Raw genomic sequence first — 26978 nt, 5'->3', positions numbered from 1 at the left:
GGCCGTTTGTTCTGTAATCGCACCGGCAGCAGTGAATACAGAGATTCCCACTACCACCATGAAAGCAAATGCGGGGTGCTGAGGTGGGCTGCGTCCCTCCCCAGATTCCAGTTGCACTCACCTTGCCCACAACCTCGACAGAGGGGGAGGTTTTGGGCAGAGGGGGCATAACTGAAATGGGGGGGGTGTCTGGCAGGTTACAGCCCACCTCAGCACCCCTTGAGATACAGCCATCTGGCTGTATGTTGCCCTCCCTTACTTTTATAATAAAAAAAAAAAAATACAAAAAGAAAATAGAAGTCTTATTATTCTCTTAGATAGATACTTTATCAGTGATTGTTAACTTTCTGCTCATCAGCTATCCTTACTGTTATTGTATTTTATGTGCAGCCCAAAACAATTCCTCTTCCTTCCTCCAATGTGGCTTAGGGTAAATGGTTGGACACCCTTGTCTTAAACCTTTCTAGATGGCAGTATGGTCGTCCAGTCAAATAGGTTATGAGCTTGAATTAGGCAGCCATACATGGTGCAAATTGTCTTTCTTGCAACCATGAGTTGCAGGAAAGAAAATTTGCATGATTCCCCCATCAACACAGACAGGGTTGACAGTAGGGCCGAAAAAAAAAAATCGATTAATCGACAACTAATCGATTATGAAATTAATCGATTACTATTTTCATAATCGATTAATGGGCCAGTAACATAAATGGGGTTAAAAAAAAAACTAAAATAAGCCCTTTATAGTACAAAAAAAAAAAAAAAAAAAAAAAAAAAAGCAAATAATCGCTACTGTAAATATTACTTGCACTATTGCACAGTAAAAAAATTAACCCCTTACAGTAGCGATTTGCTTTTTTTTTGGTTGTACTATGTTAATGTTAATTTTATTTTTTTTTTTAACCACATTATGTTACTAAACATCTTAAATATATGTTTCCCATCCATGTGTTTTTTTTATGTTTTTTGCAGAAACGCACTGCAGTTCATTTAACGTTCAAATCTTTTCTTTTTTCAGTTGCTGGAAAGGGTCCAGGACCTTTTTCAACGCAAAACGGTGCTTGTTTGGTTCAATATACTTCAATGGAGAAGCTGCAGAAATGCATGTAGTGCGTTTTTGCAGCAATTTGTGTTTTTTTAAATCATCCCAACAAATTGGCCAAAGTTGAAAAAAAAAAAAAAGCAAATGCAAATCGCAGCCAAATCATGTGTGTAAAAATCAACATGCACAGCAAAAAGCACTGCATAAATTGATCAAAAGCAAACTGCATAGGTGTGTACCGAGCCTTATGCTGGCCACACACAGCAATTTTCAGACAAGAACATTCATGTGAAAAATCTCTGTACATTCGCTGAATTCAAGAATCTATTAACCGATTAATCGAAACAATAATCGGTCAACTAATCGATTATGAAAATAATCGTTAGTTGCAGCCCTAGTTGACAGGAGAATCCCTCCTGCCGAGCAATTGTCTTCTTCCAGCGGGGGGTAGGCAAAAGTAGCTGTCCCCACCAGGAGATGACCGTGATTACTGTTAGCGGCTATAGCAGCTGCTAGCAATAATCGCAACAGAAACCGGCAGACTGGTTCTACCCAAGTTATATCAAATCGATCAACTTGGTATATTTAGCCTGTCCATTATCGGTTTGAATCTCTGTGAACCAGCCGCAATTCAAACCGTGTGTGGCCGGCTTTAAAGCTGGAAAATCTTTTAAGAGAAAAGGCTATTAATTTTTTAAACGTTACAAAAAGAAGAAGTATGATGATCTGATAAACGCCCCTGTCAATTAAAGAACATGTACTGTATGTAAATGTAGAACTGTAGTGGCTCAGAGAGCTATACATTTCCCCCTAAGCCTTACCTGGTACTGTTTGAGAACGCCATTCACCAAAAGGCTGGACTGCTTCTCTACCTTCTCACTAACCGCATGGGCAACCGCATAGTATGACTGTAACTGCGGTCCTTCAGGGGCAGCATGACAGACGCTGTACTCGTCATCCACATCCTGACGGGCGCTCCTAGGGGTAGGAAGAGAATCATTCCACGGCATGAGAGTCTTACAAGCATTTGTAAATATGAAATTCCAAAGCAGTAACAGGGGCAGTCTCAAACCACAGGGCTGGATAAGAATGGAGGACCTAACTGGCTTGTCTGTACCTTCAAGCCTAGACATTAGTAGGTTCTCGGTTACTTCAATACTCAATCATTGACCCAGAACAAGTACACCTATGGGGAAAGCCAGAGAAGCTTTAAAAGCTTCTTCTCGGTGACGCAAAGCTTTCAAAGAAAAAAAAAAAAAAAAAAAAAAAGAGAGAAGGAGTATAACCAAGAAGCCCCCCATTATTTTCCCCCTCACAACAGGTTTCTTTGAAGAGTAAAGGATAAGTTTCCTTCAGAATGGGCTACTTATGTCTTCTAGACATATCTGCTATACACATGCGCTCCAGAAGTTGCTATACAGAAAAGCAAAACTCCAAAGCACTAAACAGAACATATTTTCTCAGACCACCACAGGAGAGTGTAGGCAAGTATACACAAGAAGACCTGATCAATGGCTAATTACTGAATTTTATTTTGGTTCTTGGGTAGAGCACTCACTCGATAATCTCCCGAGCGCATGATTCCGAAACCTCGTCGCTGTCCGGATCAGTGATTTTCTTCTCTTCCACCGCAGGCTGAGTGGTGACAGGGGCTGAAGACTGGTCCTCCTCCTCTTCCTAAGTATAAAGACAGATCATGGATAGGATGAAGCTATTGTGACCACTCAGTACTAGCGACGAATCCATGAATGTATAATAAGCACCATCTGGATTCTTCAGTCAATAAAGCAACCAAGACTTGGAAGACCAACTCTTCATTTTGTGCAGGATAAGACAAAGGCCATTGTGCTGCAGGGGAATCTAAAGCCCACATGGGTGCGTTGTAGGCCCTTTTCAAATGGGGCTGGCTTTGTTTAGATCAGCAGGAAATCTCTCTGCTAATCAGAGCGGGTGGATTACAAGTCTGTGTCCACTCAGTTTCTGCAGAGCGGACAAGGACACAGCCCGCTCAGTTTCTGTGAGCGGTCGGGTATAAATGGACTCTGCTGTCAGTTAACACCGATCTGCCTAGACAGAGAGGGGAACGGTTCCCAAAAAATAGTGTCGCAACAGACTGCAGTTTGGAGACCACTGGCTTAGATGAAGGTCCAATCAAGTTCACCTGAAATACGGTCACTCTGATGCAAATAGTAGCAGCAAAACATTCATGTAAAAAAAATATATAATAATAATAATAATAATAATAATAAATGGCTTTGTAAGAAATGACATTGCCCAATAAAATATATATTTGCAGGGAATGTATGTAAATCCTCAAGGAAAATTACTAGTTATATGGAATTCTAATGAGATATGGCCATAGTTTGCATTTACAAGGTTATCTCATGTTTGTTGAAAGAAATAATTATAATAAATTTTTTATTTTGCTTTAATTAGTATGCTAATGCCAAATGTTATACATTGTAATCAAGATTGCCGTTTTGTCTTTAGGGCTGCTGAATGAGTTTCCATGTTGCCATATGGCTTTGGTGTGCTGATGTCCAAATGTCCAAGGTGGTGGCAGACTTAGGTAAGCCATAGATTAATCAATTTTCTTTCCTTCCACCACGAGTGGAAGGAAAGAAAGTCGCTCAATTACCCCAACACCGTCAGCCTCCAGCAGAGCCATTGTAGTCTGCCAGAAGGGGGTGGGAGGAGACTTCTCAGTCAGCAGAACACAATGATTACTGCTAGCGGTGGTCAGAACACCACAATGATTACTGCTAGCGGCTATAGCCAATGGATTGACTTGGGTACAATCAGCCTGCCCATACATGGATTGAAATTCAGCTGAACTGGTCGAAATTTCATTCCATGAATGGCCGGCCTAAACAAATGTATACTTGCAAGAGACGCCGTGACTGAAAATCGTAAAATTGAATTGGATATATTGGGAGTCACCACCTTAAAGTGGACTTTAATTTCATCCATTTTCTTGAGAAAGATACGACTGTGCTGTTTGGACTGATCAGAGATTCCTCAATGATAGCGAATGGAAGGAACGTGTAGAAAAATAGCAGAAGGGGGGGGGGGGGGGGGGGAATATACTGGGAAGGCTTGACTTAAGGATAGAGGACATGGAGACTGGACGGACAGACACCTAGGACCCTTGTAAGTTAGGCTCAGAGATGGGGGCCTGAGAGAGACTTCAGCTATTCTTAATCCTCTGGGAGTGATAGTATTGGATAAGCTTGTTGGTTGGCAATCTACCCAGTTTATGAAGATTTCAATATATTATTTGGTTCTATAGATTTTGGTCTTCCATCGTACAGAGTTTGTATTGCAGGATAGTATTGGGTATTATTTCTCCTACTCTTTGTCTTTGTCAATTTGGCCAGGTGGTTTTTACTTACTGTCCTGTATATGTATTGCTATATACCCCATCCTGTTGGTGGGTACTATGCACCTGCCACTCAATTGTCATTTATTGATATGTATTGGCAGAAATTTTAACTATTGCCAACAAATTGTTATCCTGGTATTTAGGTTCTCCATGGGTTTGCAATTCATGTTTACGTTTATCTCACCTCCTCTTCCTCTTCGGACCCGCTCTCCTCGCTGTCTGATCTTGGAGCAACTTCGTAACTGTTGAAGATAATTTAAAAAGTATTAGATTTCAAGGCGATTTCAAATTTCAGATTTCAGAGTCTAAGCAGAGTTCTTCAGCTTTAGAAGATGAGCACTGCAGCTATGGTCTGTACATTGTCACATCACCTGGAGGCAGGCCACGCAGCCCAGAAACCAAATTACACCACCAATTTGGCCCTTGCCAAAGTCATGCAAATCCTTACACTCGCCTATTTTGTCTGCTTTCAACACATCAACTTCAGAGACAACATGGCTGCCTAATATATCCCCACCCGCTTTCAGGTGCGATTGTCACAACATAATGTTATTCACTTTACCTGTCAGTGCTCAAAATATTATGGCTGATCAGTGTATTTGCCAATTCCCTTCAGCATTCTCTGGAAATGTTACACAGCATCTCCTCTTAACAAGCTGTATTTACCATGATCCTAAGCATCACCAAGCTAGAACCGTATAACCTGGACCGCCTCTCCAATAATGCAGACTCTGATAAGAGCCAGAAATCCAATATACCAAAAGGAAGGAGTTAAAACAGGTTTCTTTTTGACATTACAAGCTTTATATTTACTATGAACCCCTTGCAACAGTTCTTCTTGTATACAAGTGGACGGGTAACTTAAAACAAATCACAGGGGGTTATTTACTAAAGGCAAATCCACTTTGCACTACAAGAGGGAGACGTGCAAGGAAATTAAAGAGCATTTTTGCTTGTACGCGATTGGATGATAAAATCAGCAGAGCTTCCCCCATGATCTACATCGACTGCACTTTCAAGTGCACTTGTACCTTTAGTAAATCAACCCCACAGTCTTCTACTTCATTTTAAAGGTTTGAGCAATATAAAAACCTTACTTATTACAATCATTCCAGGCATTACTATGAGTAACTGCTTGGACTACCAGGGTACATCAAGTGGTGATCTGTGACCTTCACTGATTTGTAAAGCCATTGAAAATACATGCATTTTGCGTTCACTAATTTAGGAACCTGCACGGTTGCCAGCCATGTCCTCAGTTTAAAGCCATTAACAGAGGTCCACAAATTGTTCCTTGGTGGGCAACTTCTTAAGATTTACATTAGAAAAGTGGTAGTTTTGCACTTATGAACAGCATAAAAGTGGAACTTTCCCTTCAGGCACTCACTTCGCTACTAGTCACTATAGCCGCTCAATTTCAGAAGCGACCTCCGCCCAGAAACGCCCTCCGCCCAGGCTTCTGTCCCTGCCATGCCCATCTGCAAGCCACAAACCACCGAGAGGAACGCTGTCCTTGTAAACACGGTTTTTGTGTTTACAAGTGACAGTGGTGAATGGGGAGCAGAGGGGGGCAAGAGCAGGAGGAATAAAGTTCCACCACGTTCCGGCTGAAAAAAAGCCCTGAGTGTGAGGGTCACATGAAATGGCCATTCGGTCCGCTGGCCTTGTGCCATAGGTGGATTCGACAGCTTATCATACTTGTACCATGTATTTGTCAAGAAATAACTAGTTGCTATACAAACCTATTGTTTTATCAGACCTTGAGATTATAAAAAAAAAAAAAAAAAAAAAAACAGCAACTATCTGATCATTTAATTGGCTCTGTATTACAGAAGACTGAAAAAAAACTCCAAAGAAGAATAATGAGACATCAGCACAGATAATCAAGGCCTCCAATAATAGAATAATAGATGTTCAGGCAAATAGGACAAGACCTCTGAGATCAGAGTTAATTAGAAGGTCAGGTTATCATCCTTAAAAAAAAAAAAAAAAAAAAAAAAAAAAAGGATCCCACTTTAAAGATCTAGACCTCAGACACAAACATCCTTTTACATAGGATTTTCGATCAGGTCCAACTGTCAGTTTTTCAGGCAAACCTGATTGGAAGGTTCATGCAGATCTATGGGCAGGCGAATGTAAATAGACTTGTGTTCCTTTTCTTCAGCCTACCTTCAACTGTGTCCAGGCTCCGGACCTAAACATGACAGATCAAAGGTAACCTGATGCAAATGGACACCCAGTCTGCCCATTGAGCCTTCATGGGCCACCAAAAAATGCTCTCAAAACGAATTGGGCATGGATGGCACAAAACTGACAGCCGTCATGTTCTGCTCTGATTCAGTAGGGAATTTGCTCACGGTTCCCCTGCTGAACAGAGCAGAGTGCCAGCATGTAAAAGGACTCCCAAGTGTTTTCAGCTCTCCTACTTACCCAGGATTCATCTCTAGCCAGGCATCCAGCTGTCCAGCCTTTGGAGCATCTGTACCAGTCAAGATATTACCACTATCCACATGGATCACCTTGACAGGAAGGTCGCTCATCTGGCTAGTCTCATCCAGAGGCTGCAGAGAAAATAAGGACAAGTCAGTACAAGTCAGATTCCGCAACAATACTTCATGGTCGTTCATATTGCGCCTAAAACGGAGTCCATGCGAGTGCATTCATTGAAGTCTTTGATATTTAATAAAAATTCGTTTTTATCGTGCAAGATCATTGTGCTTCTTTTTTATTGTTTTGTCTTAAAGTTGTATTATTATAGCCTGGGCACTTACTCAGGATAAACCAGGTTCATTTTCATACATAAAAAACAACTGGCTATACTTAAATGGCTAGGGTTCACCTTTGGAACAGGTTACACATCTCCCCCGGTTTTTAGGGTGGAACGTGTACAGTGCCTTGGAAAAGTATTCATACCCCCTGAGTTTCCACATTTTGTCATGTTAAAACCAAAAATGTAAATGTATTTTATTGGGATTTTATGTGATAGACCAACACAAAGTGACACATAATTGTGAAGTGGAAAGAAAATGATAAATGGTTTTCAACATTTTTTACGAATAAAAGTGAAAAGTGTTTAGCGTGCATTTTGTATTGAGCCCCCGAGTCAATACTTTGTAGAACCGCCCACTGCAATTACAGCTGCAAGTCTTTTTGGGGATGTCTCTACCAGCTTTGGACATCTAGAGAGTGACATTTTTGCTCATTCTCTGCAAAATAGCTCAAGCTATGTCAGACTGAATGGAGAGTGTCTGAACAGCAATTTTCAAGTCTCGCCACAGATTCTCAATTGGATTTAGGTCTGGACTTTGACTGGGCCATTCTAACACATGAATATGCTTTGATCTAAACGATTCCATTGTATCTCTGGCCAGAGGCCCGGTGCAAGAAAACATGAATCACAGTGGCCCTTTACCATGTGATCAGCAGTACTGCTGGGATGAGCGTGTTTCAGCCTGCCGTCGCTAGCTGCAGGCTTTATGCTGCATCTGTGACTCCAGAGCTGAAAAAATATGCCCCTGTACGATGTATGACCTCTCTTGCAAATGAATCCTCTAAATGTCACTATTGGTGGTCATGAAGGCAAAAGTGAAAATGCTACATATATCAACAAAGCTACAGATTTCTTTGCCTTGCACTCCACATCTCACCTCGCCATCTGGTCCAAGCACAAGCTGTTGGCCTTCTGCGTTCTCTTGAAGCTGAAACAAACAAATGACAATGAACAAAACCCTACAGGAAAGATGGACTTCACTTGTAGACGTTTCATGAATTGGACCAACTCACCTTTTTCTTTTTCCTTCTTTTCTTCTCTTTTAGAACCTGGGCAGCTTTGTGCTGCATCACCAACTCGGTCAGGTTAGCCACATACTCGTCTGTCTGCTGCAGGAGGTAGGCCAGGCGTTTGTCCTTCTTCTGATCAATCAGCTTCCTGTAGCCCTCTTCATCCTCAGCCTAGGGAGAAGGAGATAAACCCATTTATTGTCAGGACATACACCATGCAAAAAAAAGAAAAAAAAGACAGGACATGATGCTTATTGTAAAAAAAATAAAAATAAAAACACATTTTGCTTATTGTCATTTTAACCAAAGACCACCAAGTACAGGGGGCTCTTGGTTTTACACAATATATATATATATATATATATATATATATATATATATATATATATATATATATATATATATATATATATATATATATATATATATATATATATTTTTTTTTTTTTTTGGGCCTGTGTATTGAAAAGCCATTGAACCTCCACTTCCCAGCCAGTGTAAGAATTCTACATTTCTGGGTGGCTAGAACACATGGCCCCCTCTGGTTGCAGTGCTTCATCCTGCTGGCATGCATGTTATGTATGTTATTAAAGCACATATGGCCTGCCAGGAGGAAACAGTGGTCATTGGTGGGAAGTATTTGACTTTCGATACACAGACCACAGGAAGGTAGGTATAACCAGTTCGCTCACTGCTTAACGAGGCATGTAAATGCAGCAAAACAGAAGTTTTAAAAGTGGGTTACTATCTGACAAGTTAAATCGATCAGGAGAGGTTGAAAAAAATGTCCATAAAATGCACCCTAAAGCCCAAGTCGAAAAGGCGACCCTGGTAGACCGTACCATATAAAGACCCATTTCCACAACAAACCCAGGTGAACTGTGCAATCGAGTGCCCCTACCACCGCCAAACACATACAGACACTAAGGCTACTTTTACACCGAGGCGTCGGCGGTAAAGCTTTTAACCCCGCTAGCTCCCGAAAAAGGGCTAAAAGAACAGCTGCACTTTGCCTGCGCTGCCCTATTGATTTCAATGGGCATTGGCGCTTTAGAAGCGGTGTATACACTGCTCCTACAGCGCTGCAAAGATGCTGCTTGCAGGACTTTACCATCTTGCAAGCGCACCGCTCCAGTGTGAAAGCCCTCGGGCTTTCACATTGGAGTGAGGCTCTTTCAAGGCACTTTGCAGGGGCTATTTTTAGAGTTAAAGCGCCTCAGTGTGAAGGTAGCCTAAGGTTTAATTAGGCAGGCCATACATGGTGAAAATTTATTTCGTACGCAACAATCCGTTAGGCTGGTTGTACCAAAGTTGATCAATAGACTTGGTACATTCAGGCTGCCCATTAAAAGTTTGAATTTTAGCCAGTTCCTACTGAACCATGTATGGCTGGCCTTAGACTGTAGCATCAACAATTAGGACCAAGGCGAAAATAGAGGATGTCCAAGAGGAAAGCATATCACAGTACTGTCTACTACCAGCTGCTGTACTGCCCATAAATGTTTGATGCTACAAATCTTATACGCAATCTTAAAATGCTACAAAAATCTTATATGCAATCACTGAGGATTTGAAAATGAACAGAGGAGACCACAAGCCACCAAAGCTCACCATCAGACGGCGCATTCTCTCCTTCTCAATCCTCTCATTCTCCTTCTTCTGTTCTCTTTCTGTGTTGGCATGGTACGTGGCCACAGCCTTTGTCAGTTTCTGGATCTTCCCTGTGACAGATCGATGGAATTCTTTAAAGTCCTTGGCATGTTGGAGAATGCTATTCAGATATTCCTAAAAGGGGAAGAGAGGAAAATCAGAAGAAGTGAGTCTACATTATACTAAAAAATGTTAGACTATTGCTAACCAAAAACAGGAAAAGCTCTCTATTGATCGCGACAAAGACAAATGATCTTCTCATCTTGAAAATGAACAGGATTTTTGTTTTTCATTATTATTCATCTATAAAGCTTGCGTACAAAAAACAATTACTGTAACCAATTTTCTGCAAAAAACAAACAGAAAATAAACGAAAAAGATTTTCTAGCTGAATCAGTTTATTATATATTATAATTTCACCACTCACACGTGCTGGAATGGTAAACTAAATTATGGAAGAGATTGCTAAAAAAGGAACAAAATTAAGTTGAACTCCAAGACAATAAAAATAAAATAAACAAAACATTAGTTAATAAATCTTGATTTTTTTTTAAAAAGGCAAAGTACCTGAACTTGACTAGATATCAGCATCTACTAATGCAGCAGAGTACAGCAGACCTCAAAGAGGGAGAATCAGCACAAGGTGGCAGTGTTCCTATTTTAATAGGGGCATGCTGAGTAGGTGGAGAGAGCAAAGAGAGCTAGGAGCTCATCAATCCGGGGCTTCTCCTTTTGTTGTTCATTTACAGACTTATTTTGAACAGGTCTCCTTTTCAACCAAATTAACTGCATGAGAAATTAGCACTCCTGCTCTGTAAAATCTGAGAAATGGATGGACAGAAATACAAATCCTTTGGCATGAAAAAACCTCCCATCTTACATCTTCATATTTAAAATGATTGTTGGGCTTTAATCCCAAAAGGCTCCAAACACAGAGCAGATGATAAAACTATCCGTGGGGCTGGGCCAGCACTGCAAGAGGGTAATGGCTCATTTTGTCTAGGAGAGTGGAGAAACCATTTTACTTACCTGATCCACTGCTCCCCATACAATCACACTGTCCCTTGGCGTCCTCACACCCAGAGCAGGGCTATGGACCTTCTACTAGTCTTGATGACATTAGGACTCTAGAATCCCGATGTCCAACCTGTTTCCCCTATTGCCAGGTTATAGCAGTGATCTCTAGCAGTCTCATGAACAGTGTCTCCAAGCCTATGTCTGACCATTCTCCTGGATCGGGTCTGCAGCCTCTGACCATTCTCCTGGATCGGGTCTGCAGCCTCTGACCATTCTCCTGGATCGGGTCTGCAGCCTCTGACCATTCTCCTGGATCGGGTCTGCAGCCTCTGACCATTCTCCTGGATCGGGTCTGCAGCCTCTGACCATTCTCCTGGATCGGGTCTGCAGCCTCTGACCATTCTCCTGGATCGGGTCTGCAGCCTCTGACCATTCTCCTGGATCGGGTCTGCAGCCTCTGACCATTCTCCTGGATCGGGTCTGCAGCCTCTGACCATTCTCCTGGATCGGGTCTGCAGCCTCTGACCATTCTCCTGGATCGGGTCTGCAGCCTCTGACCATTCTCCTGGATCGGGTCTGCAGCCTCTGACCATTCTCCTGGATCGGGTCTGCAGCCTCTGACCATTCTCCTGGATCGGGTCTGCAGCCTCTGACCATTCTCCTGGATCGGGTCTGCAGCCTCTGACCATTCTCCTGGATCGGGTCTGCAGCCTCTGACCATTCTCCTGGATCGGGTCTGCAGCCTCTGACCATTCTCCTGGATCGGGTCTGCAGCCTCTGACCATTCTCCTGGATCGGGTCTGCAGCCTCTGACCATTCTCCTGGATCGGGTCTGCAGCCTCTGACCATTCTCCTGGATCGGGTCTGCAGCCTCTGACCATTCTCCTGGATCGGGTCTGCAGCCTCTGACCATTCTCCTGGATCGGGTCTGCAGCCTCTGACCATTCTCCTGGATCATGTCTATAGTTCTTGGCTATATCCTGTTGTGTGACTATGGTCTCTGACACTGAATAATCACTGAGTGGCCCTTTAGGGATGTTGGGAGCTGCAATTGAGGCCCTACATATTACGAAAGTTGATCACCACTGCTCTAGTTTACTAGAGCACATGGGTGAAGAAGCTGTGGGGAGAAACAGATAAGTATATCTCGTTTTATTGTTCCTCTAGACATAAATGAGCTATTAACCTTTGTAGTACAAGCATAGCCCCACAGCAAGGAATAAACACATTTTTTTTTTGTCCAGAATTGGGCTTCCAGCAATTGCGACCCTTGTCTCACTTTTAAAAGTGTAGCCTGACCATAGCCAGTACACACATAAAAGGTATTTTTTGCATTAAGATGAAAAAAAAAAAAAAAAAACCTTCTGCCTTTACAACTCCAAGAGTTCCCTTCACTGGAACTAAGAGGCCAAGCCCAAACCCTGAAAAACAACCTCACACCATAATCCTCCCTCCATCAAATGATTTGGAGGGGTGGCCGAATACTTTTGGCAATATAGTGTGGATAAGCAAGTTTGGGGTGGAGGAACTTGACTGGCCTGCACAGAGTCCTAACCTCAACCTGAAAGAACACCTTTGAGGTGAATTAGAGAGGAGACTACGAGCCAGGCTCTCTCATCCAACCTTACAGATGCACTTCTGGAAGAATGGTCAAACAATCCCATAGACACATTGCTAAACCTTGTGGACAGCCTTCCCAGAAGAATTGAAGCTGTTATAGCTGCAAAGGGTGGGCCAACTCAATATTGAACCCTACAGACTGGGGGTGCTGTTAAAGTTTATGTGCGTGTAAAGGCAGGTGTCCAATACTTTTGGTAATATAGTGTATCTGTTGTAAACTGTAGATCACAGCAAAAAGAAATGCAATTACAAGAAGCGATTCTTAAGACTGATCATCCAGACAAGTTATACGCAAATATAACTTATATGTACATAAAATGATCAAATTACTTTTTTTAGAATACGATTTCTGTTAAAAGTAGGAGTCAACCTTTATTACACAATGGGGGATTGGGGATTGATGAGACATTGTGAACAAGCTGGTCAATATCATCCTTGTCACAGCAAAAGAAATGTAATCCATCCTTCACAAACCCAATGTACAGGGCTTCTTGACTGGCAGTTAATTCAGAGCTCCGGTTTACACCGATGAGGAAAGGCCAACACACCAGTCAAGGTCCCTCCTAATAATGTTCATCACTTCCTCACCTGATGTTTCTGTCGTCTCTTACGCTCCTGCTCAATCTTCTGCTGCTTCTCCAGCTTCTCTGTGATCCGAGCCTCACGCAGCGATTGTCGTTTACTGCGTTTGTAAGCCTTGGCATTGAGCGCAGTCTCCAGAGCAGTGTCCCTTCTCATGCAGACCACGACTTCTTGTCGTAGCTGGAAAAATAAATAAATATATCCATGTTTATTAAAAGATCTCAGGATAATGGATCAAAATCAGAAAGTTTCCTTAACACATGTATACAACAGCAAGCACACCCACCTGTCTCTGAAAGTTTAAGAGGCGCAAGGCTTTCAGCTCTATTGTAGCTTTGGTCCTAAGGTCACCAGCTAATGACCCTGGAAGGTTCTCCAGCTCCTGGATCCTGTGTGCAATGCGTGCCTGGAGTCTGCTCAGAAAACATGAATTTAAAAAAATGAAATGGAGTTGCAAGTTAAACATTCCTTAAAAGGAAAACTGGATATAGACATTCAAACACTGACCTTCCTAACCACTTAAAGATCACCTAGCGCATATTTACTGCGGCAGGTCGGCTTTATTGCGCAAAATCACATGCTTGTACGTCATTTTGTGTAATAGCCACTGGGGGGGGGGGGGGGGGGGGGGCATCTACTGCTGAAGGCATTAGATACAGAGGATGCCAATCCACGGGTCCAGTGGACCCGATGTCCACCAGCGATCTTTCCCCAGAGAGGCCGAACGGCAATCTGCCTATGTAAACAAGGCAGATAACCCTTCTGACAGGGAAGATGAAGATAGTGTTCCTGCTAAGCAGGAACACCAAGCTGTCTTCATCCAATCAGAGCAAACCCCACAGTTAGCAAGCACCCGCTAGGCACCCAGTTAGCAAGCACCTGCTAGGCACCCAGTTAGCAAGCACCCGCTAGGGAACACACTTGTTAACCCTTCGATCCACCCTGATGTTAACCACTTCCCTGCCAGTGTTATTAGTACAGTAACAGCATATTTTTAGCACTGATCACTGTATTAGTGTCACTGGTCCCCAAAAAAAAAGTGTCAGGTGTCCAATTTGACCGCTACAGTCCCGCTAAAAATCGCGATTACCGCCGTTACTAGTAAAAAAAAAAAAAAATTCATAAAAATACGCTACAATTGCGCAAACCAATCAATATACGCTTATTGGGATTTTTTTTTTTTTTTTTTTTTTTTTTAGCAAAAACATGTAGCAGTATACATATTGGTCTAAATTGATGAAGAAATTAGATTTTTTTTACTTTTTGTGTTTTATTGCAGAAAATTCTTTGGGGTTTTTTTTTTCTAAATTGTCGTTCTTCTTTTGTTTATAGTGTAAAAAATAAAAACCATAGAGGTGATCAAAATACCACAAAAAGAAAGCTCTATTTGTGGGGGAAAAAAAACAAAAAAACATCAATTTTATTTGGGAACAGCGTCGCACGGCTGTGCAATTGTCAGTTAAATAACGCAGTGAAAAAAAATGGCCTGGACGTTAAGGGGGTAAAACCATCTGGGGCTGAAGTAGTTAAAAAAATTATGCATAAAAGCAAAATATGGCATTCAAATTTATATATTTTTTTTAATGCCATATTTTTCTGGTATGCACATTAGGGCACACTTGCCTTTAAACTGAGCCCTCCAGGGCTGCGCTGTCACTGCTGCTGGTGCTCCAATCTTTCCTTACGGGTTCTTGCTCTCCGGCCGGTTGAATGGCTGAGCCATAATATTATCACTCCCACACATGCAGTTACCATGGCACGGCCCTCTGCACTGACAACACTCTGCGTGTCCTGAATGCAGAGTGTCATGTGCATGCGCAGTGACATCACTGGCTAGAACCGACGTGAATATCAAAAACTGGATACACACTATACAATTTTCTGTAGATTTTTTTCTTAAGATTTACCAAAACCATACAATATGGAGGTCAAACCTTAAGAGTTTCAATTTGCATGTCATCAGGCAGGCCCTTACAGTACATGGTTTTGGTAAATCTAAAGTAAACCAGACAACAAAAAGTTGTATAGTGTGTATGGGGTCTAAGGCTAGGTTCACACCAATGCAGATTGCAGTTGTTGGCTTGCCCGGTGCATTTTGTGGAGTGGTTTGCATTTTTCAAACGCGTTTGTAGTGCGTTTTGGAGATGTGTTAATGTTGCTAGGAGGTGGAGTCTTGTCATGCAGGAAAGAGCACCAAAAATTAAAGTACAAGTTCCTACACCTTTCCAAAAAAAGCCCCGGTGGAACCTGCCTAGATGTGAAGGTGAGACATAGGAATGTTAAAAAGGGCTATAGTGCAACACTGCAAAACGCATAGGTATGAACCTAGCCTTTATGGTGAAAGTTTAGGAGATGCTCGCTGTAGGTATAGGTAAGCCCTATGAGCTTACCTGTAGGTACAAATTAGTATAATACCACTTTAAAGCATAATTTTGTCTTTCAACAAGCCCTTACTGATCACTGTAGATGTAGTCACCATGGAGTAATTCATCCCCAAAAGTTTAGAGTAAAGAGCATGGCTCGCCTACATTTCAGCAGCTCAGATTCCCATCTCAAGTAACCCCCTTTCCCCTCTCAGCAAGGAGTCACTATCTAATGTGAACACCAAGGAGGAGCATTGAAGAAGATAGTGCTGAGAACCATCGTAAGAGACTTAAGCCTCATACACACGATCGGACTTTGTACAAACTTTCCCGTGGACTTTTGTACAAAGGGCGTGGTCCACAAGTTTGTATTGCATACACACGGTCTGACTTTTTGACAACAAACACGAACGTAATGACGTCACAACGTACTGACGCCGCTTCAAAAGAGGACGTTCAATGACTCCAGCACCACCTTTGGTGAACTTCTGTATTGTAGTCTGATCTTTTGCATTGGTTCTGAGCATGCGTGTTTGTACCTTGTACAAAAGTCCGATGCTTTTGCGTACACACGGTCGGACTTTGCTCCATCGGACTTTTGTTGCCAGAAAGTTTGTCCGTTCGCACAGCCAACAAAAGTCAGATGAAAACAGAAAAAGTTTGTCCGATGGAGCGTACACACAGTCGGATGTTGCTCCAAAACAGCTAATTTGCATGTTTGTTGTCAAAAAGTCTGACCGTGTGTACGGGCCTTTAGGATGAATTGCTCTATGGCAAAGAAAATTCTCCAATTGGGAGAGGAGAGAACATCTATGCACGCCAAAAAAAGGAGAGCATAACCTAAGCAAACCCCAGAAATAGAGGGTGCAGATGCTCATATACTCCTCAAAATACAGTAAGGTCTAAAAAGGTACATGGATCGGAGAAACGGGAGATAGGCCAAGACTAAAGGGTGCATGAAAGCTGAAGAGAGAAGGATTACAAAAGAAAGGTAAAGCCCCTTTTACAGGAATGTCAGGAAAGTCAGATTGGTTAGAGCATTTTGTGCCCTGGTAGGAAAATTCTCAGGAGCTACCCAACGCAGAGCCCTCTTCCTGGTGGTAATCAGACCCCTTCATAGCCTAGAAAAAGAGCAAAGCTCTGTTCACACCATGCAGGTGTAATGGAGCATGCACACATCTTTGCGAGAAATTGTGCCTCACCAAACTGCAGTTTTGGCATGTAAAAAACATCCACATTCGCACATGAGTGGGGGTGCCATTAGCAATTAATGGAACCACAGCACCGCAGCTAATGAAAAAAGGGAACAACTTCCCTTAGTGTCCAAAAAGGCCCCTAAAAGGTCTGTGTGTCCCGTTCTATGATGAGAAATACATTGATAGAGGACGATTTTCAAAAACAAAATACAGAAAACTACACATTTTCATACTTGCTTGAAGTTTGCTTTAACCACTTCAGTACCGGGCACTTTTATCCCCTTCCAGCCCATGTCAAATTTTCAGCGCCGTCACATTTTGGATGACAATTGCGCGGTCATGTAACACTACCCAAATGAAACTTTTATTTTATTTTTTTTTACAGACAAAGCTTTCTTTTGGTGGTATTTATTCACCCCTGGGCTATTTTTTTTTTTTTTTTTGCTAAACAAACCACAAAGACTGAGAATTTTGAAAAAAAATCAAAAACGATTTTTCTGCGTTTCGGTTATAAAACTTGGCAAATAAGTAATTTTTCTGCTGCACCGATAGGCGCCAGTGAGGCTGCACCGATGGGTGCCGGTGAGGTGTAAATGTACCCTGTCAGCCTTGGCGGTTATCGGCTCTCCGTTTCTCACACAGTGAGGAAAGGAATGCTGATAACTGGCAAGTTTGTGTACATGTGATCAGCCGTTATTGTACACAGCTGATCATATGCTAAAGGGCCACTGTGCTTGGCCCTTTACCTCGATTTGTGATCAGGGAGCGTGCATGGAAGGGATTTTCTGGGAGGACATCCACAGATGCCCCCACAGAACAAGAGAGCCACGCTGTAGTCATCTTTCGACTATGGCGCAGTACCGGGGTGGTTAAAACCTATTTCTGCACACCATTACTATGGCACTATACCACCTTGTTTTTTAAAGAAGTTTCAAAAACAATCTTATGCTGTGCATCATTCATTTACAAATGGACTGAGACCTGCACAAATTGGAACTTACCGATATTCCCTCTCCTGAAGCACTTCCACTGGATCCAGGCCCCGGGGTTTCTGGATAGGAGTGATGCGGTTGGCTTTGGAGTGAAACTGGACCATCGGAGGAGGCTGGGCTGGTTGACCTGGTGACTGCGTCTGGGGTGGCATGACAGGTGAAGCAGCAGGAGGCACGGCAGGGGGTGCAGGTGAAGGCCGGCCAGTTGGCTGTGGGGGAATCAACTTCTGAGGTGCAGTGGCTGGGGCCGCAGCATTGGCCATGGGACCTGCAACACCACACAAAGCCTAAGCTATAACTTCGCGCAAAGATGCCATTTATCTAGCTGTTTGCCCTGTAGGACTTCGGCTCCTTTCACACTTGTGCGACTTGTCCTGCAACTTTGGACATCAAAGCTGCATGACAAGTCCTTCCCCACGTTTTCCAATGATACCCATTCATATATGCAGCAACTTCAAAGTAGTTTATGAACTACTTTGGTCCTCCTTTCATGCAACTTGAGGGCCATAGTCTTCAAAGTTGCATGAAAGTTGTACCTGAATGTTATACATTGCAACTTGAATGCTACAGCTGTCCATTACCACTGGTCAAAGCCAAAATCATATCCAAAGTTTTGTCAAAGTGCAACTTCCAACTTTGGAGTCGTACAAGTGTGAATGGAGCCTAAACCGATATACCCAGCTACCATACAAATTACTTGGACATAAGACCAAATGCCGATATAACACATTTTTATGTACTGCTAAACCAAAGTAACTGGTGGCTTTTTTTTTTCTTTTCCTAACCCCCTTTAAGCTCTGTGCAGAAACAGCAATAAGGTTTTTCCCTTTTCTGTGCTGGCAGGGGAAAAGAAAAAAAACAAAAACAAACACCCCTACAATGGCAGTAAATGGTCCAAATACGTGAGGATCTATATTTTGTGCAATGCAGAAAGACATTTCTGACCTCCAGGGGGTGACAAAGAGCAACTCTGGTGATCAATGCTGTCTATTGTTTAATACAGAGGCTATTTTTTGAAACCGAGCGCAACCCTTCAGTAGGAAAACATGTCAGGGTCACCTGCCCAGGAATTCATTTCCACTCTGGCCTAGCAATTCAGTTTTCATTTAACAGATCCAATCAAAATAAGAGCAATAGAATTTTTAACATTTTGGTATAACCCATTGACCGTTACCTGTGGTCCTGCAAATGCATACCTGATCCCACACCAATACTAACCAAAACTCCCCAAAGTATGCCCAGCCAGATTCTTCAATCAGCCAATGTGGAAATCCCAATGTGCAAAAAATTTACAACCAGGGACTTTGTATGTCAACACCAAATCCCTTCTGCGGCACAGCACAGATTTATTTTTAATTTTTTTATTACTTGGTAGGCACCAAGGTTTCACAACTACTTTAACCTGTCATTAGGGGAGCTTCTACTGGATAAAGGTGTCGGGAGATGGACTGGGTTTAGCCCGAGGGTTAGACCCCAATTGAAAGTGTGACACCAACGCCGAGAGGTACAGAGGTTTTATGGCCATCTAAGCATTTCACTGCAACTACAGCAGAATTTCCCTCCAATGCCAGACAGAACTGTGTGATCGGAAGGCTGGGTGGACAGAAACCCTTTGGCAAGTAAAAAAGTGTTACCATATACAGTGTCTTGAAAAAAGTATTCATACCCCCTGAGATTTTCCACATTTTGTCATGTTACAACCAAAAATGTAAATGTATTTTATGCGATAGGCCAACACAAAGCGGCACATAATTGTGAAGTGGAAGGAAAATGATAAAATGGTTTTCAACATTGTTTACAAATAAATATCTAAAAAATGTGGAGTAAATTTGTATTCAGCCCCCCGGAGTCAATACTTTGTAGAACCGCCTTTCACTGCAATTACAGCTACAAGTCTTTTTGTGGATGTCTCTACCAGCTTTGCACATCTAGAGAGTAACATTTTTGCCCATTCTTCTTTGGAAAATAGCTCAAGCTGTCAGATTGGATGAAGAGCGTCTCACCACAGATTCTCAATTGGATTTAGGTCTGGACTTTGACTGGGCCATTCTAACAAAAAACCATTCCCATTCCATTGTAGCTCTGGCTGTATGTTTAGGGTTGTTGGCCTGCTGGAAAGTGAAACCACCCAAACCCCCCCCCCCCCTCCCCCACAGTCTCAAGTCTTTTGCAGACTAAGCCCCTGTACACATGGTCGGAGATTTCGACAACCAAATCCGTCGGATTTTCTCCGTCAGATCTTGTCCAAAACTGTTGCATACACACGGTCGGACTAAGTTGTCGAAAAATCCGATCTTTCTGAACGTGATGACGTAATTTCGTTACGATGGGACTACATTCAGGTTAGTAGCCAATAGCTTTGATGTAGGAATTTGATCCGAGCATGCGTGGCACTTGGTCCGATCAAAATTCGCTACACATGATCGGAGTATGTCCGACCAGCCCAGTTGGTCGGGAAATATTTCCAACATGTTGGAAAATTGGGTCCGACGGATATTCCGACGGAATCAGTCCGATGCATACCACACACAGTCGGATTATCCGACGACATGGTCTGATAGGACACATTCCGACAGATTCTCTGACCGTGTGTACAGGGGCTAACAGGTTTTCGTCTAAGATTGCTCTGTATTTGGCTCCATCCATCTTCCCATCAACTCTGACCATCTTCCCTGTCCCTGTTGAAGAAAAGCATCCCCACAACATGCTGCTGCCCCCGCCATGTTTCACGGTGGGGATGGCATGTTCAGGGTGATGTGCAGTGTTAGTTTTCTGCCATACAGAGAGGTTTGTTTTTTTGGCCAAAAAGTTCAGTTTTGGTCTCATCTGACCAGAGCACCTTATTCCGTGCGTTTGTTGTGTCCCCCACATGGCTTCTCGCAAACTACAAACAGGACATCTTATGGCTTTCTTTCAACAATGGCTTTCTTCTTGCCACTCTTCCATAAAAGTCAGATTTGTCGAGTGCACGACTAATAGATGTCCTGTAGATTCTCCCACCTGAGATGTGGATCTCTCCAGCAACTCAAAAACTCAACTCTTAGCGGCTTTTCTGATTAACGTTCTCCTTGCCGGGCCTGTCAATTTAAGTGGAAGATCATGTTTTGGTAGGTTTGCAGTTGTGCCATGCTCTTTCCATTTATTATTAAAATTGCACACAGGTGGACTCCATTTACCAATTAGGTGACTTCTGAAGGCATTTGGTGCTACTAGATTTTAATTAGCGGTATCAGAGTAAAGGGGGCTGAATACAAATGCCCACCACACTTTTTACATATTTGTAAAAAAAAAAATGGAAAACCATTTATCATTTTCCATCCACTTCATAATTATGTACCACTTTGTGTTTGTCCATCACATAAAATCCCACTAAAATACATTTACATTTTATGGTTTGTAACATAACAAAAAAACCTTGGAAAATGTCAAGGGGTATGAATACTTTTTCAAGACACTGTATGTATTTCAACTGTCTACTTAGATCTGCAAGCATTAAAAATTCCCCTTCAAATGTCATCACAATAGCATTGTTTTTGTCTGATACTTGTGAAAGACACAACACTAAGGGACTTTTTTTTTGTCTATACTGCTGTACTGTTATAAATAAAAATGCCTGAAACCAAACAAATGTATTTATTCATTTATTTCTTTAACAAATCCATAGCTGCATTGGGACTTATTTTACACTGCCTTGGGTTTGACTTTCAAAATGCCCCTATCAACTGCAGTCCATGTTACCTTCAGGCCAGGGTTTAGGAGGAGCCCCTGGGGGGTGCCCTGGCAATCCAGGAGGAGCTCCAGAGGGTCCAGGGGGTGGCATGGCAGGTCCTGCCATTCCTGTAAAAGATAACAGAAGACTAGTGAAAAAAAATGCATAAGACACATAACGAAAGCAAAGGAGACGACGGTTCCCACCAATAAGATGTTTCCTTACATTTGCTAACCAGCGCTAGAAAAAGATCTGACAGGAAGCAAGTATTGGACAACAGTCCTATTACCCTAGATTATATTCAGAATTGTGTTTTTACCGTGAGGTCTGTTGTAGCTGGGTGGCACAGGTCCCGAGGCAGGTACTGGGCCAGTCCCAGAGGCTGCAGGTGGAGGTAGTGTTGGCATCTGTTGTTGCATGCCCGGCATGGGCCTTTTGCCTTGCACAGCCATCTGTAAGTGGTCAGGTAATGGTTGACCCCTGGCCAGCATCTTGTATGCCATTATCTGTGCTCGTAACTGATGCAACTGATTCTGGTTAAAAGGGGTTGGACTGCGGCTCGCCTGCTGCTGCTGCTGCTGTTGCTGCTGCTGTTGTTGCTGCTGTTGTTGTTGTTGCTGTTGCTGCTGCTGCTGCTGCGGGTCTGGGTTCTCCATGGTCACACCTCCTGAGCCAGAGGGGATTGGAGGTCCAGGTGGTGGGCCGTTCGAGGGCACTGGGCTTGGGACATGTTCCGAGCTGCCCAACGGAGATGGATAACCTGAAAAGACATCAAAGAATATTTACCAAAAATAAAATACCAAACTTAGTCTTAACAGCCTATTAAAATGATTGTTTTTTGTTAAAAAAAAAAAAAAAAAAAAAAAAATAGAAATGATTCTCTCTGTAGAAAGCATTCCTCACCTGGCCCCACCCTTGTCAGTAAGGCGATCTAAGAGCATTTCTAACAAGGCTTGCATCTTATCAATATATACCCCTAACCTCACCTACTGGATTTATTGAAAGATTAGCATCACTACTGTAAGAGGTGCAAAGTCTTTGGGCTTAAAGTGAAACTATACTCACCTTCAGTTCAGTGAAGTGGTGTCCCACTGTACAGGGGGGCAAACAGGCGGGTAAGTAACTTAAAGTGTTACTAAACCCACAACCATAAAATCAGTCTACACATGCAGTAAAGCCATGCTTGTTATACTCACTGTGTAACCTAAGGGGTTAATCCTGTGCATTGTGAACAAAGGCTGTTTTATCCTGTATGCACAGATCCTCCTCTTCTTGCACTGTCCCCATAACATGTCTGGATAACACAGAGTTAGTCGAGTCGCACTGCACATGCTCAGTTTGGTGTGTATTGCTAGAGAGTTTTTTTTTTTTCTTCACTTCTTGGGAGAGTGCATATGATCAGCACAGGGCCAATCAGCACTGTCCAGACAGTGCAGTATGAAAACTCCTACAAGCTTTAACCAGGCACCGATAGACGTCACAAGACTGCTATATACTGCTGCCAAAAAGGTATTTAGCCATTTATATTTACTAAAATGATTGCATTTCCATGTTCTGTGTACTGTTGTAGACCAAATATAGTGAATGCAGGGTCCTGGGTTTAGTAACACTTTAACACAGACGAGACAAAGCATGTTACTTCTGCTTGTTCACCCATTTGTATGTTTTAGCATAAAATTCCACTTTAAGCCAGCCATAGACAGCCAAACGGGCTGAGAGTATAAAAATAAAATTATTCTATATATTTATTATTATTATTATACAGGTTTTATATAGCGCCAACAGTTTGCGCAGTGCTTTACAACATGAGGGCAGACATTACAGCTACATTACAATTTGGTACAAGAGGAATCAGAGGGCCCTGCTCATTAGAATATATTATATATACATACATACATACATACACACAGATTTCCTTATCTACACAAGTTAGGCAGATGGAGAAATCCGCTGTCAGAATACAATGATCAGCGGCTCCAACTCATGATCAAACGTTTTCCAGCTCCTCCGTTAAACAGAAGTCGATCCAACGACTGACTTCGAATGAATGGGGACAGGTATGCGTAGATCAAAATTCAGCAATACCCTGTTGAACTGGCCACATTTCCATCCAACTATAGCCCATCTTTACTACAGCGAGGGGGAAAAAGTATTTGATCCCCTGATGATTTTGTACGTTTGTCCACTGACAAAGAAATAATCAGTCTATAGTTTTAATGGTAGGTTTATTTTAACAGTGAGACAGAACAAAAAAAATAAAAAAATCCAGAAAAATTTTAAAAACACATTTCAAAAAAAGTTATAAATTGATTTGCATTTTAAAAGGAGTGAAAAAATTATTTGACCCCGTCGCAAAACATGACTTAGTACTTGATGGCAAAACCCTTGGCAATCACAGGAGGACAGATGTTTCTTGTAGTTGGCACACATCTCAGGAGGGATTTTGTCCCACTCCTCTTTGTAGATCCTCTCCAAGTCATTAAAGTTTGAGGCTGATGTTTGGCAACTGATTAATTGTGTGTCTTATACAGGTAACAAGCTGAGATTAGGAGCACTCCCTTTAAGAGAGTGCTCCTAATTTCAGCTGGTTCCCTATATAGAAGACCCCTGGGAGCCAGAAATTGCTTGCCGATTGATAGGGGATCAAATACTTATTCTACTCGTTAAAATGCAAATAAATGTATAACTTTTTTTTTAAATACTTTTTTTTGTTCTTATTTTGTCTCTCACTGTTAAACTAAACCTACCATTAAAATTATAGACTGATCATTTCATTGTCAGTGAGCAAATGTACAAAATCAGCAGGGGATCAAATACTTTTTTTTCCCTTACTGTATATATGATATCTACAATCACCTTAGTGTGCTCCGGGGCCTCCAAATGAAGAGGAGCCAGACAAGATGGTTGAGGATTCTCAAATCAGGTAAGTCTGGCACTTGCATCTTGGCACTATATACAAAACTGCTTGCCATTGGTGCAGAGGTGAGCAACTGCAGCGGGGCTTAGTTTGGCAGTTATCTTAAAGCAAAACTAAAAGTGTTAAACCAACAAAACGTGAGCAGGCAGACCATCACAGAAAAAGACAGGCTATTTCTCTCCTGCAAAAACTTACCAGTCTTTTTTACAATGTACACTGGCTGGCACATGAGCAGCACCGGGTACAGCACGGTGCCCAAGTGTAGCGATGAATGAAGTCCTCCCAGCAAAGATATTGACAGTTGTGTAAAGTACACTCTATGCATGTACAGACCTAATGTCCCTTTTCTCAGTAACAAAGTTATTCCCGAGCACGCCAGGAAATGTAATCTGTTCTACCAGGATGCTCTTCCCTCTAAGCTCTACCTCTTCTCCCCGTCTAGGTTGTAGCATAAAGCTGCTCTTCAACTTCACACAGAGTATGAGCAATGAAGTCAGATTTACCTTGAGAATGCTGATCCATTGGACTTGGTGGGGGTCCCATACCAGAGTGTCCGCCAGGCCTCATTGCCATCCCTTTCATCTGGTTATAACGCGGGTCTTCCGGCATGTTCTTCTCATGCATGGATTCCATTGGCTAACAATAGAAACAGATGAACCAAAAGACAGTGAGGAACTGCAGGCTCCCTCTATTAAGCACAGTAAGGGGTCAGGAGGATTACATTTAATGGGAAGGCAGGTAGGATAAAAGATGGGATTTGAAGGCGGGAAAAGGAGAGATTAGTAGAAAAAGGGGATAGTGGGTGGTTTGAGGGTTCAAAGGTAATGGGTGGGGTGGGGGGGGGGGGGGGAGTCTAAAGGAAATGTACAGAGCAGGAGGTATCTGATAATAGGAATGAACGATATTCTGGGGTGTCTTAAGTCCAAAAAGAAGAATCAGATTTGCTGAAATTTCCCTTCACAGTTGTGAGAGATAGGTGGTAAGGTCCTGCATGTGCATGGTATCATTAATTCTGGAGAATCTACGTCTACTGACTTTAACTATGTTGGGTCCGCCCTATAGCGTTTTACTGGTACAGAGAGACACCTGTGTGCCGGATCTCACACACACACACACACACACACACACACTTCCGGGTAGGGGGCATGCATGCCCGCCACCTAGCTACTGCTGTGATTACACCGATTACAGTGGAAGCTGATCGGCAGGTGCAGGGCACTGGATGTCCTCTGGCACCTGCTGATTGTCAGGCAGGGAGACAGAATTGTGATCTGCCTATGTAAACAAGGTAGAGCTCAGCTCAGAGAAAAATAAATAAAAAATTGCTGGACAGTTACAGTCAGGCAGTAAAGCGTTAGATCTGACACTCCAGATATACAGTTTGAAGGTACACTGCTATTTTGTCAGGAGGCGACCCAGACCTCATTAAAGGCATAAGATTATACGCATTTATACAATACTTCTAAACACTAAATAATGCATGTAATGGGAAGGATCACAACCGTATCGTCAAGAGCCACCCACACAGGCACCCGGCTCAGCCTCTCAGAGCTGCTGAGAGAGTCTGAGCCAGTCACTCCCATCTGTTTCCACAGCCCAGCACTCCAGTGAGCGTGGGATAGGGAGTGGGCAGAGCATAGAGCCAATGAGAGCCTGAGCCAGCCACTCCCGCCCCTACACAGTCCAGCACTCTAGTGGCATGCCTATGAGGGGCGGGCCACACTGGGTGCCAGGCCAGCTATCAGGGATGGGACAAGGTAGGACAGGTGCTTTGTAGCTGGATCTCTATATTCATGAGAGTAGGCAGCTGCTCCTCTGTGTTATTCAGCTCAGTCAAGCCCTTTACTCCCACCACTGGCCACTTCCTCCATGTGCACCCCTTGTGTGTACTATATTTTGGATTGCAGCTCCTCTCGTGTCTCAGAACCTGGAACGAAGAAGACCACCTTACAAGTGGGGGCAAGTGAAGGTAGAAGGCCGTTTGTGTACACGGAGGGGGGTGGGGGGAGCTGAATGTGTACAGGGGTGGATGTGTGTGGCGGGGGTGGGGGGGGAAGAGAGAAGAGCCGAGTGTGTACAGGTGTGTGGCGGGGGGGGGGGAGAGAGAAGAGCCGAGTGTGTACAGGTGTGTGGCGGGGGGGAGCGAGAAGAGCCGAGTGTGTACAGGTGTGTGGCGGGGGGGAGAGAGCCGAGTGTGTACAGGTGTGTGGCGGGGGGGGGGGGGGGGGAGAGAGGAGCCGAGTGTGTACAGGTGTGTGGCGGGGGGGGGGAGAGAAGAGCCGAGTGTGTACAGGTGTGTGGCGGGGGATCCGAGTGTGTACAGGTGTGTGGCGGGGGATCCGAGTGTGTACAGGTGTGTGGCGGGGGATCCGAGTGTGTACAGGTGTGTGGCGGGGGATCCGAGTGTGTACAGGTGTGTGGCGGGGGGCATCCGAGTGTGTACAGGTGTGTGGCGGGGGGCATCCGAGTGTGTACAGGTGTGTGGCGGGGGGCATCCGAGTGTGTACAGGTGTGTGGCGGGGGGCATCCGAGTGTGTACAGGTGTGTGGCGGGGGGCATCCGAGTGTGTACAGGTGTGTGGCGGGGGGCATCCGAGTGTGTACAGGTGTGTGGCGGGGGGCATCCGAGTGTGTACAGGTGTGTGGCGGGGGGCATCCGAGTGTGTACAGGTGTGTGGCGGGGGGCATCCGAGTGTGTACAGGTGTGTGGCGGGGGGCATCCGAGTGTGTAC

General features: G+C 43.4%; 1 protein-coding gene across 3 annotated transcripts in view; it reads right to left on the bottom strand.

The window, feature by feature from the left end:
* The window catches only part of SMARCA4 (SWI/SNF related BAF chromatin remodeling complex subunit ATPase 4), a 115308-nt gene that overhangs the window by 47511 nt on the left and 40819 nt on the right, over positions 1–26978 (bottom strand). For all 3 annotated transcript variants that reach the window (XM_077470282.1, XM_077470284.1, XM_077470283.1), the window contains exons 3-15: positions 24751–24883; positions 21650–22090; positions 21360–21458; positions 17631–17889; positions 13357–13483; positions 13077–13250; positions 9813–9986; positions 8205–8372; positions 8069–8119; positions 6852–6982; positions 4606–4663; positions 2598–2716; positions 1861–2017 (exon numbers count right to left, since the gene is read on the bottom strand). In XM_077470282.1, the coding sequence (XP_077326408.1) occupies positions 1861–2017; positions 2598–2716; positions 4606–4663; positions 6852–6982; positions 8069–8119; positions 8205–8372; positions 9813–9986; positions 13077–13250; positions 13357–13483; positions 17631–17889; positions 21360–21458; positions 21650–22090; positions 24751–24883 (2091 nt within the window). The remainder of the gene's footprint in view (positions 1–1860; positions 2018–2597; positions 2717–4605; positions 4664–6851; positions 6983–8068; positions 8120–8204; positions 8373–9812; positions 9987–13076; positions 13251–13356; positions 13484–17630; positions 17890–21359; positions 21459–21649; positions 22091–24750; positions 24884–26978) is intronic.

The sequence above is a fragment of the Lithobates pipiens genome, unplaced genomic scaffold, assembly GCF_037356315.1.
Source record: "Lithobates pipiens isolate NorthernLeopardFrog02 unplaced genomic scaffold, aLitPip1_a1.2 Scaffold_8, whole genome shotgun sequence".
NCBI classification, from domain to species: domain Eukaryota; kingdom Metazoa; phylum Chordata; class Amphibia; order Anura; family Ranidae; genus Lithobates; species Lithobates pipiens.
The sequence above is the reverse complement of the archived record's forward strand: the minus strand, read 5'-3'. Positions and strand labels throughout refer to the sequence as shown.